Source organism: Arachis ipaensis, chromosome B1 (genome assembly GCF_059453495.1).
Source record: "Arachis ipaensis isolate K30076 ecotype BB chromosome B1, ASM5945349v1, whole genome shotgun sequence".
Taxonomy (NCBI): domain Eukaryota; kingdom Viridiplantae; phylum Streptophyta; class Magnoliopsida; order Fabales; family Fabaceae; genus Arachis; species Arachis ipaensis.
Genome location: NC_142436.1, coordinates 46,509,179 through 46,524,641, shown reverse-complemented (window position 1 = coordinate 46,524,641; position 15,463 = coordinate 46,509,179). Strand labels below are relative to the sequence as shown.

General features: G+C 36.3%; 2 protein-coding genes, 1 long non-coding RNA gene and 1 other non-coding gene across 4 annotated transcripts; 1 reads left to right on the top strand and 3 right to left on the bottom strand.

The window, feature by feature from the left end:
* Positions 1 to 991: 991 nt before the first annotated feature.
* On the top strand, positions 992 to 3,315 carry LOC110269863 (uncharacterized). The gene is made up of 4 exons (XR_002358622.2): positions 992 to 1,164; positions 1,256 to 1,310; positions 1,399 to 1,527; positions 3,025 to 3,315. It is a non-coding gene; the product is annotated as an uncharacterized LOC110269863 (long non-coding RNA).
* Positions 3,316 to 4,237: 922 nt separating this feature from the next.
* Positions 4,238 to 4,568, bottom strand: LOC148576446 (uncharacterized). The gene has a single exon (XM_088503271.1). The coding sequence runs from the start codon at positions 4,520 to 4,522 to the stop codon at positions 4,238 to 4,240; it is 285 nt and encodes a 94-aa protein (XP_088359397.1). The 5' UTR covers positions 4,523 to 4,568.
* Positions 4,560 to 5,379, bottom strand: LOC107606236 (uncharacterized). Its single transcript, XM_088503272.1, has one exon. The coding sequence runs from the start codon at positions 5,325 to 5,327 to the stop codon at positions 4,647 to 4,649; it is 681 nt and encodes a 226-aa protein (XP_088359398.1). The 5' UTR covers positions 5,328 to 5,379; the 3' UTR covers positions 4,560 to 4,646.
* A 7,162-nt stretch (positions 5,380 to 12,541) lies between these two features.
* On the bottom strand, positions 12,542 to 12,649 carry LOC148576445 (small nucleolar RNA R71). Its single transcript, XR_015904466.1, has one exon. It is a non-coding gene; the product is annotated as a small nucleolar RNA R71 (small nucleolar RNA).
* Positions 12,650 to 15,463: the final 2,814 nt, after the last annotated feature.

The window sequence follows — 15,463 nt, the reverse complement described above, 5'->3', positions numbered from 1 at the left end:
GAATATAAGTAATAAGTAAATTAGGTATTAGGTATAGGTATAGGTATGTATATGTATTATGTACTCATATAAAAATTAAAATAATTGACCTCAGTTTAAACATAAAAATAATATAAGCTGATGTTTTTTTTAATAGGAAGGTAATAAAAAAATTATTAATTGAATTAATTACATAATAAAATTTAAATAATTCTTTAACTAAAAAAATAAAATTATTATTTTTTCATACTATAATTTTTAAAAAGAATTAAAAAATAAATTAACTCTTAATAAATAAAAAATTCGCCTTATTGTATCTCATAATGTTTATTCTTTAATATTGGGTGCCTAATACATGATTATTTATTATCTATAATATTCATAGGGTCGTCTAGATGTTTTCGTTATTATCTTTGATTACTGCATCTGTAAATATAAACAAAATATACAGTCATTTTTATTATTAAAAATTTATGAACTTCTTTCTTCAGTATCTTGTGTTGTAATATAGGACATGGAATATTAAAAAATAAAAAATATTATAAAAAAATCAATACTTATTAATAATATAATTATTTAATTATCAAACGACTTTAAGTTCATGATCTTCGGGTATGTTTTCTTCCCTTATTACTAAATAAACTAACAATCTTTTCTTTTTCTGGAAGGCCAACTACTATTTGCAAAGCTCGATGTATACTTCATGTATGAATTACATGTAGAATCAAGTCAAAATAAATTGGTTGAATTAAATGCCTGAGTGTAAACCCCGGTTAAATTAGTAGATAATTAGTTAATAAATTAGTTTTTAATAAGGAGGATTAGAAATGTAAATATTATATTAAATTAGGATAGAGTTCATCGAAACGAGAATTTTGACACTAATTTCGAAAAAATCAATCCAAGATTGGACTAAATGGACCAAATCGGTTGAACCGACTCCAGACCAGGCCATCGGTCCAACCGGACCGACCTATTAAATGAACCCAAGCATTGCTTTCTCCCTCATTTCAGCAACGCGAAGCTGAATGCTTCCCAGGGAGGAGGAGAACGAAAACACTCCCGAACCGTTACGGTGAATTTTCAACTCCCGTAACTTCTCCGTCCGAGCTCCAATCGCCGCACCGTTTGCGGCCACGTGTTCACCGCGTCGAGCTCTACATTTTTACTGAAACAATTTCACTGGTAACTTGTTTAATCACTCTCAGCCCTCTTTTCCCCCAATTTTTGAATTTTTAATGGGAAGGTTGAATTTCTTTGATTTATGATGTTTTAGGATCCAATTAGCTTGAGAAAAACGTTCACTCATGCTTATGTGAAGCTTGGGTAAGGTGAGGATATGATAATTCTATTTTATTTTCATTGAATTTGAGCTTTGAGTATTAAATTGGATATATATGTGTTATGAATGTGTATTAGGTTGTGAATAAATAATTGGAGCTTGAAATTGTGAATACTGGAACTTGGAGGAAGCGGATTAGTTGAGGTTTTGAGGGCTGTGTTCTTTTAGGAAAATTGTCTTGGAATAATACTTGGGAATCGGCTAAGGTATGGTTTAGGTTTCTTGCATTTAATATATAATGTTCTGTGAAAACTTAAGTTAGATGACCATAGGATAAGTTGGAATGCAGGAGTATGTTTAATGTTTAGTAATTTGTTGATGAATATATTTGGTTGAAGTTTATTGGATAATTAGTTATTAATTTTGGATGGTGAATGTTGTTATGTTAATTTGGAGAGAATTATGGTTGAATGTTATTGTTGATGAACATGGTTGGTTTGGTGCTTGTTGATTAACTAATGATTTGGTGAATTATTGATTTGAGGTATAACTATTGTGGAGGTTGTTGTGATAATGAGGTATTTTGTGTTAAAAGCCTAGGATTTGTGAACTATGATTCTTAGTTGAATTTTGGTTGTTGGATTTGAATATTGTATGAGTTTAATTGTTGATCTGAGGTAGATTTATTGTGGTGATTGTTATGATGATGAGGAAGGGTATGTTGAATTGAAAAGAATGCAGGTTTGGACCCGAAAAGGGTGGCAAAGTCTGAGTTTTAGAGGTGATGCTACCGAAATTTTATAAAAATTAGAGATTTTGTTTATATGATTATTTAAAAAGATTTAGATTCAAAGGTTATATGGTTTGATTTAGAGTTATTAAGAAAATGAGCATGTTTTAAGTTTGATTCATTTAGAAAAGAATGAATTATGTTTTGAATTGGAACTATTGATGGGCGGAATGGGAGGTGTGATAATGAAGGATATGGATTGAATATGATTAACGTATAATGATGAATGAGATGCGATTGAGAATGATGTGGATGTTGATGAATTATAATTGAATTATTTATATGGCTTATGAATTTGAATAATCTGAGATACGAGATTCCCTGGATAAAGTGCCGTGGCTTGCCACCACGTGTACCAGGTTGAAAACTCGATACTCTGTTGACCCTACGACGTAAGTGTGACCGGACACTATATAAATTCCCGGAAATGTTACCCACATTGAGCAATATTGATTATTTGAGAAAAAGCTATGCATAGACTCTTGGAGATGTACGTCGGGGGACAGTCTAAGGACAATTCAGACTTGTCGGCTTGGCTGGATAACCGACAGATGAGCCTCATCAGCCATAGGATAGGCATGCATCATATGCATATTACTTGAATTACTTGCTTGTGCTTTAATTGGGTGTGCCTAAATGTACTTGTCATGTTAAATGTGTATTTGTTACCTGCAGTATTTGTAACCTTCTTGTGCTTGCCTTTATCTGTTTATCTGTCTGTGAAATGCATGATGGAGTTGGAGGTATGGAGGAATGGCAGAATGGGATTTAGATTTAAGGTTAAGTTAGGTTTAAATATCCTTAGAAAACCACCTTTTATGACTCCTGTTTAATACTTTAAGCTCTATAATCTGAGTGTCGGCGTTCTAGGATTGTCTTTGGCATTTCCAGGACCTTATATATTATGTGTGTGGCACATTTACCATACTGAGAACCTCCGGTTCTTATCCCATACTATGTTGTTATTTTTCAGATGCAGGTCGAGAGGCATCTCGTTAGGCGTCTGGACCCTTGTAGCGAAGTGGTTACTGGGCTATTTTGTTGTACAGTGATGTATATGTATGTACTTAGCTTCCTCTCCGCATAATTTATTCTTTTTTATCCTCTTAGAGGTTTATGGAGAGGCAGGATTGTGTATATGTACTTTTGGATTTTGGATATGTATGTATATATGTGTAAATATTCTCCGGCCAGTCTTGACTTCGCAGGCTGAGTTAGGAGCTTGTTATTTTGTATCTTTGGCACTCTATTCCTACTTCTGTTATCATATGTTCAATAGTTATGGTTTCCTTAGCACGCAAGTTAACTCGTTCCTTGAACGGTGCGCTTTTATTTTGCGATTTTTGTTTCCTCTATTCTTCAAGGCTCCTAGCATATTATAATTCTTCTGCTATTATATGTACTTATTTTATTTTAGAGGTCGTAATACCACACCACCTCTGTTTTACGACTTAAGCATAAAGCTTAGTGTGGTAGGATGTTACACTGAGCACCGGGTATACATGTGCAAGAAGATTTGAGTTGTCTAATACTGGCTGTAACTACAATAAGCTATACTTGTTGTTGATAATAATTTAGGACTGATAAGAAATTATAAGGTTTATAAATATGACATCTTGGCAAAAAAAAAGGGCTTTTAAAGCACCTAATTATTTATTAAACCATGTTCTATAGGACAAAGACAACAAATTAGGCGAATGGGTAATAATCTAAATTGCAAACACGATAATTATAGGAAACATACACGTCCATGATTAGAAGGATCAAAGTGATAACACGTTGCAATAAATCGTTGTTCTTTGGTTACGTAGCATTACTCTTCCAAGTTTTGTTGTCTCTAGTCTCATTCGTCTTTTTTGAGTTCTCTCACGTATAATAATCTTTACTATTGTTTACGATTTACGTATTACTTTAGTTTCTAGCATTACAATTAAGCATCTATCATCCATCCTTGAACCCAATGGTTACAACGCACGTCAAGGTAGTACAAAATTTTGTGTGTTCATTGATCTCAAGTGCAAGTTATTCAGACCAATGAATTGTACTGTTTACCAGCTATAACTACAATTTTTCACATGAAACTATTTAACCTTTTCCTACTTCAAAAAGAACAGATAAAACAAATTTGATTAGAAGATCTTGCTAAGCCAAAAATAATATCTTAAAAATTCATATAAAAAAACAATCTAAAGGATAATAATATCAGTTACAGGTAACTCAGTTGGATCAAACTCATCATCAAGAGTCTTAGAAAGCCTCAACAAGCTCCTCATGGCCAATATAGCCATGGGGTTCACATCATGCATGGACCGTGGAAACAAGCACCGGCAAGCCTCATTCGCCACCACAAACACCGTCTTATTTTTATTACTCCCCGGTCCCATCAAACAATGCGCTAGAATCCTCACCATCGGCTGCATCAGCTCCCACGGCATCGGTATCCTCCCTTCCACCGCCGCCGTCTCCTCCATCGCCTTTCCACCACCTTTACCTTTACCCCTTACCTTTCTCTTTCTCTTTCTTTTTCACATCGATTTTGATTTCTGTTATTCCTTCTTCCTTGAAATGTTTATACATACTACCATCTTGTCCAGCCTAAATCTTACAAAACTCGCAGAAATCCACCTTCGATTCTGTCGGCATGGAAGATATCTTGCTGTAGAAGAGTTCTAACGCTACGCCGACGATTCTTGCTCTTCTCGTTGACCTAACGGTTCCGTGAGGCTCGAGCGTTGGGGAAACAACGGCGATGTTGAGATCCGTGGTAGAGTTTTTCGAAGGCGGTGGAGTTTTTGACTCGTGGTAGAGACTAGGGTGGGAGAGATCAGGGAGCGTGGCGGTTACGGGCTGTCCGGCGCGTAAGGTTATTTCGTGCGCGTAGAATGCTAACAGAACGGCTTCAAACCCAGCTTGAGGCTTTCGGTTATGGATTCGAGAGAGGTAGAGACCGGTGATGAGAGGGAGGAAGTGGAGGACGAGGAGTTGGAGGTCGGGGACGGAGGATTGGAAGGTGTCGTATAGCCAGCGGCAGAGGTTGTTGTCGCCGGTGCCGGAGTTTGAGCGGTGGAGGAGGGCGGAGATGGGAGGGTAGAGGGCGGAGGGGTCATGTGAGGAGAGCGTGGATGAGAGGATTGAAGAGAGGGATTGTATTGCGGATTTGATCTTGTCTTGGTGGGCGGGGTTGGTGGCGGCGGTGTTTGCTGGTGCGGTGGTGGGCGATGTTTCCTCTTCTTCCGACGAGGAAGAGGAGGACGAGGAGGACGAGGACGACGTCATGTTTTTGTTGTAACTGTTTTAGTTGTGACATGTGAGAGGGGACAGAAGAGAATGAAATGGCAGAAGATTTGTTTGAGAGAGAAAGAGAAAGAGAAAGAGAGAGGCGTAATTGAGGGAGAAAAAATAGGATCTTATTCTTATAATTGTTCTTGTGGATTATGATGATAACAATACCATGTGATCATGTATTTATATGTAAGTAGATTCTACTATGATTATGATTTACGTAGAAGGTAATATATATTAAAAGATACATACAAGCAAATAGGTGAAGAAACATACGAACAAATTTAAAAAAAAAGTAAATAAAGAAAAAAAATACATACATACATAAATTTAAATATATTCGAGATATGAATAGATTAGGGAAATAAAGGGGTAAGATCTGAAACGTAAAATGTAAATCTAAAATCTAAAATCTAAAATCTAATATCTAAGATGTTTAATTAAACGACGGTAAAAAATATACATAAAGATAAAGATGACGCATTAAAGCAGAGGTTATTGGAAGTTAAAGCACACGGTACTGTAAATGTGTGTATCGCAGCAAGAAACACAAGAAATACACAAGGCACAAGCAAGTTAGAATGATAAACTGACCAGTATAAGAGTATAAGAGTAAGAGTAATAGATGAAGTTGTTGTGGCTGGTTCATGCATGGCTGTGGGTTATTTATAGGGATGGAGGGGAAGGCATTAAAAAAGGGGCATCTACCCTACCGTGAGGGAGCTGGCCGAACACATTATTTGACCGTGAGAACAAAGTAATTGCACCATTGGAAGAAATCGTTGGAATCTGACTTATGGGTAATTTGATTTTTATAATTTACTTTGACTGCACAGAAACATCCTTGCTTTGACAAATATTACACATTACATATAACAAAATTGTAACATGATAAATGATAAGTAGGTATGATAAATAAATGATAAATAGATAGATAACATAGATAGATAGATACCATAGATAACATAGATATAGATATAGATATAGATATAGATATAGATAGATAATTATATATTAAACCATGTTCTATAGGACAAACACAACAAATTAGGCGAATGGGTAATAATCTAAATTGCAAACACGATAGCTACAGAAAACATACACATCCATGATTAGAAGGATCAAAGTGATAACACGTTGCAATAAATCATTGTATTTTGAAGAGAAGAAACCACAAGATGAATTAAGCTACCACACCGAATCATATGATCACTTGCAAACTTGCACCATCCCTTTCCATGATACCATTCTCTCGGCCGGCTTAGTCTACATCGGAAATCGACAGCATATATGATACCAGCTTCATCAACAACATATAGTTGGTGAGGCTTCTCGCCGAATGCCATCTCCATGAAACTTATTGGTATTGTCTACATTTATTGCAAGTAGGCATGAATTAGCCAGTAAGATTAAGTTTAGTTACTAACCAACGTAGAAAATTATCCACCAATTATTGATGCATTACCAGGACAATGAATTCAGAACTAAAATTAACTCATAACTTACCAATACATTCTCAACAAACTGGTATTTTGAAATTTTCTTTTCAACAACCATTGCATGTGGTAGGAAAAGAGAGCCAATAAAGGTGAATGGGCTGTGTACATAATTATACAATAACAGATAACTGAATTCACGTAAGTTCACCAAGTCATTATCGCTACCAATGTGGTTTGAGAAAATGATGTCTAGTGTATTCTTAAATGTAAGAATGGAATATGCAGTGCATAATAACTGAACTCTATAAGGGTAACCATCGACTACCTTGTATGCTGACATTAGAGGAAGATAAAAGAGTTTTCTGAATTTCCTCATGTTCCTTGTGTCCAGAACACGGATAATCAACCCAATGGAAAATTTCTCTATTAGCCGCAAGAGAGTACCCACTAAGATTAATCAAATTATCAATAAATACTTCGGACCTATGTATCAACATCAGAACGATATGAAACACACCATTACCCCAGTATACAACAACAATTGTCGCACAATGGTTTATGTTGTAGACACGCCTAATCAAGCAAAATCCTTTCACAATAACTCCGGTCGTATCCGATATTTCAAGTTTCATAGGAAAACAATGCCCAACAAAATCAACAAACTTGACCTTATATATCAACTTGTGTTTGTAGCTCTTAAAAAAATAGGTGATAAAGCAAGAATAGTCTGTTTGAAAGGAAAGTCTATAAGTAAGAGAAAAACAAATACAGAAAACTATCAAGAATCAAATGAAATTTATAGAAAATAACTTATTCTAACCAGATATGGGTCCAGGTCAAAGACCATACTGCAGGAGCAAATATTTGACACAGATTGCATCTCCCCATCTGGGTTCATTTGTATGTGTAAATTACCAATTAATCTTGAAAGTTTCACAAAATTTTAAAAGTAAATCGAAAAACCAAGCAACTGATATTGAAAGAAAGTTTGAGGCATATACGCAAGCAAGCTACGGGAGACGATGAAAACTTTTTTCCCAACGGGTATTTCCTGTGCACCGTCAATGTAGAGTACTCAATATTTTTGTATAAAAAATTAATTCAGGAGATAGCTGTCTGTGCCGTCTAGGAGTTAGGTGGGCCAAAAGTCAAAGAAGAGAAGAAAATGGTACTCATAGGGATTCAAAAGGACAATTATGCCATCACACAATGTAAAAGTTACTGCCTAGTCTTGCTTCACTGATGCCGATAATATATTAATCTTAACACTCTATTCAATTAGTGTTTTCGTTTTTTATTTTATTAATAGCTATGTTTCGAAAAAATACTATACATAGAAAAATGGAATAAATATTTAACTCCTTTAATATAGGGTATAAAATGAAAGAGATTGTATTCGCCAACCAATTTTATCCAACCAAAAAAATTGTATCTGTGGACATACGCGATACAATATGATCGGTAATTTAATTTGTTACTATAAATGGCACCGATTTAATTTATGTTAGATTGAATGTGCAGGTACTCATTATACCATTTGTTGAGTCTATTTATTTATTTGTTTATTTATTATACAGAGCATGACTAAGAGAATTTTTTCCTTTAAATGATAATAGAAATCAAGGGCCATCTACCATGAAGAATCCCTCTTGAGTGATACGTAACTATTTCATCATATCATTCACCGTCACAATAATAAATAACCAATAAATAAATAATAAACTATAAGTAATAAATAACTTTATATAATTTAATACTTAAAATAGGGGCTATAATAAATTTCAGCTAACCAAATTGAAAGAACACTGCATAGATTCAAAATGAAGGCCACCAAAATACACACATACTCTCTCACACACACACTATATATATATATATATATATATATGTCAACGGATAAACCATAGAATCAACTTTAGATAGTATAATAATAATAAAAAATTACAACTCGTATTTTTCTCAAACAACAAACCATGCTGCATTACTTCATACTTGACGTAACCAATGTGAGAAGCTTCCAACCCCAACATCTACATAAGAAAAGATCCATAATAGAAATAATGAATCACAGCACTAAAGTAAAAAAATATCACAGGATATCTATCCACAGTTACCCTAAACATGACTACGCATAAAAAACATTAAAATAACAACCTAAATACAATAGCCCGTCCAAAGAAACTTTTAGTACTGTACATATAGATCGAGTTGCTTTTGTATTCATTTACCTTCATTGTTAGCCAAGACCTGCCCTATAGCTCCTTGAGCATTAGAGTATTGACGACGACTATGAAGAAAGAGCTTGGTGGAGGAAGGGGGGTTGATTGTGTCATCCGGGGAGACAAAGGAGGAGTATATGAAAAACGATAATAGGGTACAAAGTCCCCTTCATCAAATATAGCATTGTTCGTTGCTGGACCCCTGACACGACCTGGAGACTTACGATCCACAAAGGGTGAGAAAAACATTATTAGTTGATTTGATCTAGGATACACAATCCAAGACCCATCAAGATTCCAGATCAAGATAGCAATAACATTATCTCCCTTATAATATGCACGCATCCAGGCTCCATGTCTAATATTATAGTATCGAACCATACTTTGAAACCCCTCTGCAAAGTGAGCAAAGGCTCCACTCTTGTCCAACATCACCCTAAACTCATTTTCATGATTATCTTTAAAGATAACAAAATCACCAAGTTGATTAGCAAAAGCTCGATAGAACGGGCCAGGAATGGGAACTCGAACCTATAAAATCAAAATAAACATGCGTCATATCTACCGTATAACGCCACAGAACATTACGTAAATTACTACATGACTTGACGTGCGGATGCTGGGGCCATTGAAATGAACATTAGCCTATAGAAGTCCAGCTGATAATCATCCTCAGAATTTCCACCGAATGATGGCTGAAAGCACATTCTAACAATATTAACACAATATTAGATATATACCATCAAGTATAATGAACAAATATTCGTCTAAAAAAAATAAATCGAGGTGGAAATATAAATGTAATGAAACTATAACGAATGAAAGATATTAGCAATCTACCCATGGTCAACAAAATGAAGTAAAGACTTTTGGAGAAAACCAAACAGATAACTCATACCGAGAGTTGATATCTGATACGATGTGGAAAGGTGGGGAGAGGGTGGGGAATAGTAGGGAGAGGGTAGGGAATAAGTGGATAGATACGTGACAATGAGGGTCCTACTTAGAAAGTATTAAGGAGTTTAAAATTTTGAATGAGACTGCAAAATTAAATACAAAAAACTAAAATATAAACAATGAAATGCAACATTATAAAATACATACATACTTCTATCTATAGTTCTAGCTATCTATTAAAATAGATACATTCTATGTATAGTAGTTATAGTATTCTAATCTATTTTTTTACAATATTAAACTTTCACATATTTTCATACATCCACATATTCATGAACCATTGATAAACCACTATTTTATGGTTTATCTTGTATTTAATTGAGTGGTTTTATAAAACCTTTACCTACTTATTCATATGATTTGCATGATTTTATAATCCCTTCCTAGTATTGGTTTATGATTGAAAAATTGCTTCCTAGTGATCTTTAATTAGTATATTTTAATTCTCCTTTATACCATTCGATGCCATGATCCGTGTGTTAGGTGTTTCAGGCTTCATAGGGCAGGAATGGCTTAGAGAATGGAGAGGAAGTTTGCAAAAATGGAAGGAACACAAGAAGCTAAGGAGATGACCAGCAAACACTGACGCGAGCGCATGGCTGACGCGACCGCGTGGAATAGAGAAAAATGCAGCGACACGTACGCGTGCCTGACGCGTACGCGTGCCTGACGCGTACGCATGGATTGGAGTCTGCACGAATGACGCAAACACGTGGACGACGCGCTTGCGTGACAAGAAAAATCGCTGAATGACGCGAACGCGTGGACGACGCGTACGCGTGACCTCCGCGATCTGCAATCTTAACAGAAAATGCTGGGGGCAATTTCGGGCCGCGTTTTGACCCAGTTTTTGGCCCAGAAACACAGAATAAAGCCAGGGAACATGCAGAGACTCAATACATCTCAACACACATCTACAGAGATTAGATACACAACTTTAGACGACTTCACATATTCTCATTAGGATAGTTTTAGGTTTTTAGATATGAATTTAGAGAGGATTACTTCCCCTCTAAGTTCTCTTTACATTCATAGTTAATTAATTTTATGCTTTTGGATATTGAAGAAGTCATTACCTCCGTTGAAGACATTATTCTAGTTTGTTTCCTTACTTACTCTTTTATTTATTCCATATTCTTAATTCTTGTTTAAAGTAGTAATTAGATTATTTTCATGAATTGTTAGTGCAAAGGATCATTTTATTTTTAATTAATTTCGAATCCCTATTTTATTTAATTTATCATGTCTTCTTCTATTATTTTTATGAGCGTTATATTCATGTCAATGGAGTAGATTCCATACTTGACATGAGAGTTGATTAAAAGGAGACACTTGAGTTGGAAGGCTTAGGTGCTGTTTAAACTGGAAGTTGTTGGCTAGTTCTGTATTTACTAACGCTGGACCTTCCCAAGGGAGAGGACTAGGATTTGTGAATAAGGGTTAGCTTAATCACTTGACTTTCCTTTATTTAGTAAAGGTTAACTAAGTGAAACAATAAACTTTTTACTACTACACTTAAGAGATCCCAACAAGGATAGAACTTCCAATTAATCATTCCCCCAGTCAAGGCTTTTTATTCAGAATATCAATAATTATTCTTAGTTTATTTTTATTGCTTAAATTTATAATTATTTAATTGCCCATTATTTAACTCTCAAAACTCTCAGAAAATTTCTAATTAATAAAATAGCATACTTTCTCGCAACTCGTTGGGAGACGACCTGGGATTCATACTCCCAGTATTTTTCTATTCTAAATTTTTGTGACACTCTTTTTAAATTGGTGAGGTGGATTTTAGCTGGTTAAGAGCTATACTTGCAACGCTGTTCTATGATATTATAATCTCTTAATTGGCCTAACTTCTGCCACGCACCAGTTTTTGACACCGTTGCCGGGGAGTTGCAATTGTGTGCTAAATTATTAATTAGTGTATATATTTTTATTTTTATTTGCATGTTTTATTTTTATTTTATTACCATGAGCTATATGTTTCCTTCATTGAATGACGCGTTCATTGCCTGATCCGAGCTTAGCCGCGTTTGATCCTAAAATTGAAAGAACTATTTCACGTATTAGGCGAGCTCGACGCAGGTTAGCCTCTGAGGGTCATGAAGTGATTGTTATCGATTCACCAGTCTCATCTGAGGGCGAATCTGAACCGCCATCTGAGAACGAAACAAGCTCCTTTACTACTGATTCAGTTGATTCACGTGCAGATATCATGGCAGAACCTAAGAGGATTACTCTCCAGGAAGCTGGAGCCCCAGATTTTACACTGCAGCCATATCAAGTGCATCATCCAACTCTGGCTGTAGATTTTGAGCTGAAGACTGTATTAATCAACTTGATGCCCAAGTTTCATGGCTTACCTGCTCAAGAGCCTATTAAGCACCTAAGAGATTTCCAGACAGCCTGTTCTACTGTTAGGCATCATGGTGTGAATGAAACTTCTATTCTGTTAACCGCCTTCCCGTTTTCTCTTGAGGGAAAGGCAAGGGAGTGGTACTACTCCCAACTTGAAGTGACTGTTACCAATTGGGATACGCTCGGGAGAGAATTTTTGGAAAAATACTTTCCAGCTGAAGTTACAGATAGACTAAGGAAAGAGATCTCATGCATTATTCAAGGAGAAACAGAAAATCTCTATGAGTACTGGGAGCATTTTAAGAACCTTCTGGACATATGCCCCCATCATATGATTGACAGGCTAGTGTTAATCAGCTATTTCACTCAAGGCATGAAGCCTCGGGATAAAACCACACTAGATGGTGCTAGTAATGGGTCTCTGAAAAAGTACAAGACCGCAGATGAAGCATGACAACTGATCAGCGACTTAGCTGAGTCTACTAGAAATCACAGGCACAGGAGCACCCACTCAAAAGCTGTTGCAGAAGTCTTCTCCAGCACTGAAACTTCTGCTCTTACACAGAGTATATGTGAAATGACCAACTTACTAAAGCAAATGCAATTGAACCAACAACAACAAGCTCAGCCTGTCACACCACAACAAAGCCAACAGCTAGTTCCACAAAGAGTATGCGGAATCTGTGCTGACTATAGTCATTATACTAATGAATCCCCGCAGCTCCAACAAGAAGATAACACTGTGGCAGCTACTCATAACTTCTATGACCGCTCGAACCAAGGATACAATCAACAAGGCGGCAACTACAACCAAGGAGAAAACTATAACCAAGGATGGCAGGACAACTCCAACCAAGGTTGGAGAGATAATTCCAACCATGGTTGGAGAGACAACTATAACAGAGGAGGCAGAGATAACAATAGAAACCAGAGGTGGAATAACAACAACAAACAGCAGAATCAGAACCAACCTTACAGAGCTCCTCACCTAAGACAGTCACAAGGACCCCAGCATAACCAACAACAAGTACCACAGATCACTTATCCCACTTCCTCATCAAATGACGAGATGCTTCGTTCTCTTGCACAAGGACAACAAGACATGCAGACTACACTGAAGTCTACTTTAAATGGTCTGAATGCCACTTTACAAGCTCTCGCCGCCCGGATAGAATCACTACCTGCTTCCACCAACCAACCTTTAAGCTCCAGTGGAATTCCTTCTCAACCCTTACCTAACCCCAAGGGTGGCATCAATGCCATCACTTTGAGGTCCGGAACCACACTGCCAGAGAGGACCTAGGAGGAGCCAAGCCCAATAGAACATGCCTCAATTGAAGACTCAGTGGAAGTAGAAGATACTGAAATGGAAGATGTTGAAGAGGAAGATGAAGTACAAGACAAGGTTGAAGAAGAATTAGCTCAGCCAAGGAATAGAGCACCAAAGGATGCAGAAGCCGCAAGTAGCGCCATCCCTATCCCATTCCCAGACCTTGCAAGAAAGCCAAGAAAGCAGACAGAACTTGATCCCAAAATGGTAGAAATTTTCAAAAAGGTTGAGGTAACTGTTCCCCTTTTTTATGTTATTCAGCAACAAGTGCCTAAATATGTAAAGTTTCTAAAGGATTTATTGATGACAAGTCATCTTAGCCTAGTTTCACTAGTCTTTTCTTTTGTTTTCAATTGATTTTATGCACTTTCTTGAACCATAAGTAAGCCAATTGGGTAGAATTTCATGTTTCTGTGATTCAATCAACCATAGATAAATTAATGCATTTTCATGAGATTTTGTGCTATAATTGTCATATATTATGAAAGACACACAATCTCATGATTTGGAGCATAGCTTTGATTGTTCTGATTGATTGATGATAGGTGAAGAGAGTTTTGAAGAAGGTTGAAGAAAGAAGGAATGGCTAGGAGCAAGAGAGAACAAAAAGCTTGAGCCAAAGCTTGCCTCAAGCTTTAGCTCAAACTTTTGGAAGAGTTAAAAACACCCTGGATGGAGCAAAAGCTTGCGCCAACGTTTGCCTCAAGCTTTTTGGCAAATGTTGGCACCACAAAACAAACACCTTGGAGGAAAAAGCTTGCGCCAACGTTTGCCTCAAGCTTTTTGGCAAACGTTGGCGCCACACCAACATACCCAGGGGAGAAAAAGCTTGCGCCAACGTTTGCCTCAAGCTTTTTGGCAAACGTTGGCGCCACACATGCATACAAGGGGATCCACGTTTGGCTTAAAGTTTGACCTCAAATTTTAGCTCAAACGTGGATAGCAGCAAAAGGGGGTGGCTGGTATAAAAAGCTTGAGCCAAAGTTTACCTCAAACTTTGACTCAAGCTTTTGTGCTTTATGTCCCGATTCACAATGGGTTTCTCTCCAACTCCAAGTGCAATCAACAGAGGCTTTTATCAACCCAATTCCATCAAGAGCAAATGCCCAATTCAAGGCTTGAAGACCATTTGAAGAAAGTGTATAAATAGCTTAGGATTTAAGTTTTCCGGGAGCTTTTCTTTCAGAATTCTTAGAACACTTAGAGAGAGAGCTCACCTTTACATTTTAGTTGTTGTTTTTAGAATTCAAGAGAATTAGGAAGGAGAATTGATCTCTCTTCTTCCTTGTTCTTGCTCAGCACTCTTTACTTTTCTTGCTTTGGATCTTGGGTGGAGAATTGAAGAACTTCTGTTTCAATCTCATCTTGAGATCTTGTTTAATTTTCTGCATAATTGAATTCCCATTTCTGTTAATTGCTTCTTCTTCTACTATTTCTGCAATTTACTTTTCTTCATTTCCTTTGCAATTGTTCTTGCTGGATCTAGGAAGGCAGTGAGATCTAGACTTGGCTATCTAGTCTCTTGAGTCCTGAGATCTACAGCTTTCAATTTCAATTTCCTTGTTTCGTTGCTACACCAAGCTTATTTTCATTTTCATTCAAGATCCAGTTTAATTGAGTCCATCTGTTACATTTCTGTTTGTTAAATTTTACTTTCTCTTGTTTAATATATGCAAATCCAATTCCCAATTCCCTTTACGATTCAAGTTATTTAAATTTCTTGCATCTTAAGATTCTGTAATTTACATTTCTTGCAATCTAAGTTTCTGCAATTTAATTTCTTGTTCTTTAAGATTCAGCACTTTTATTTTCTGCCCTCTT

Coding starts and splice junctions, on each gene's coding strand:
- LOC148576446 (XM_088503271.1), bottom strand. CDS start 4,522: ATGGAGGAGACGGCGGCGGTGGAAGGGAGGATACCGATGCCGTGGGAG.
- LOC107606236 (XM_088503272.1), bottom strand. CDS start 5,327: ATGACGTCGTCCTCGTCCTCCTCGTCCTCCTCTTCCTCGTCGGAAGAA.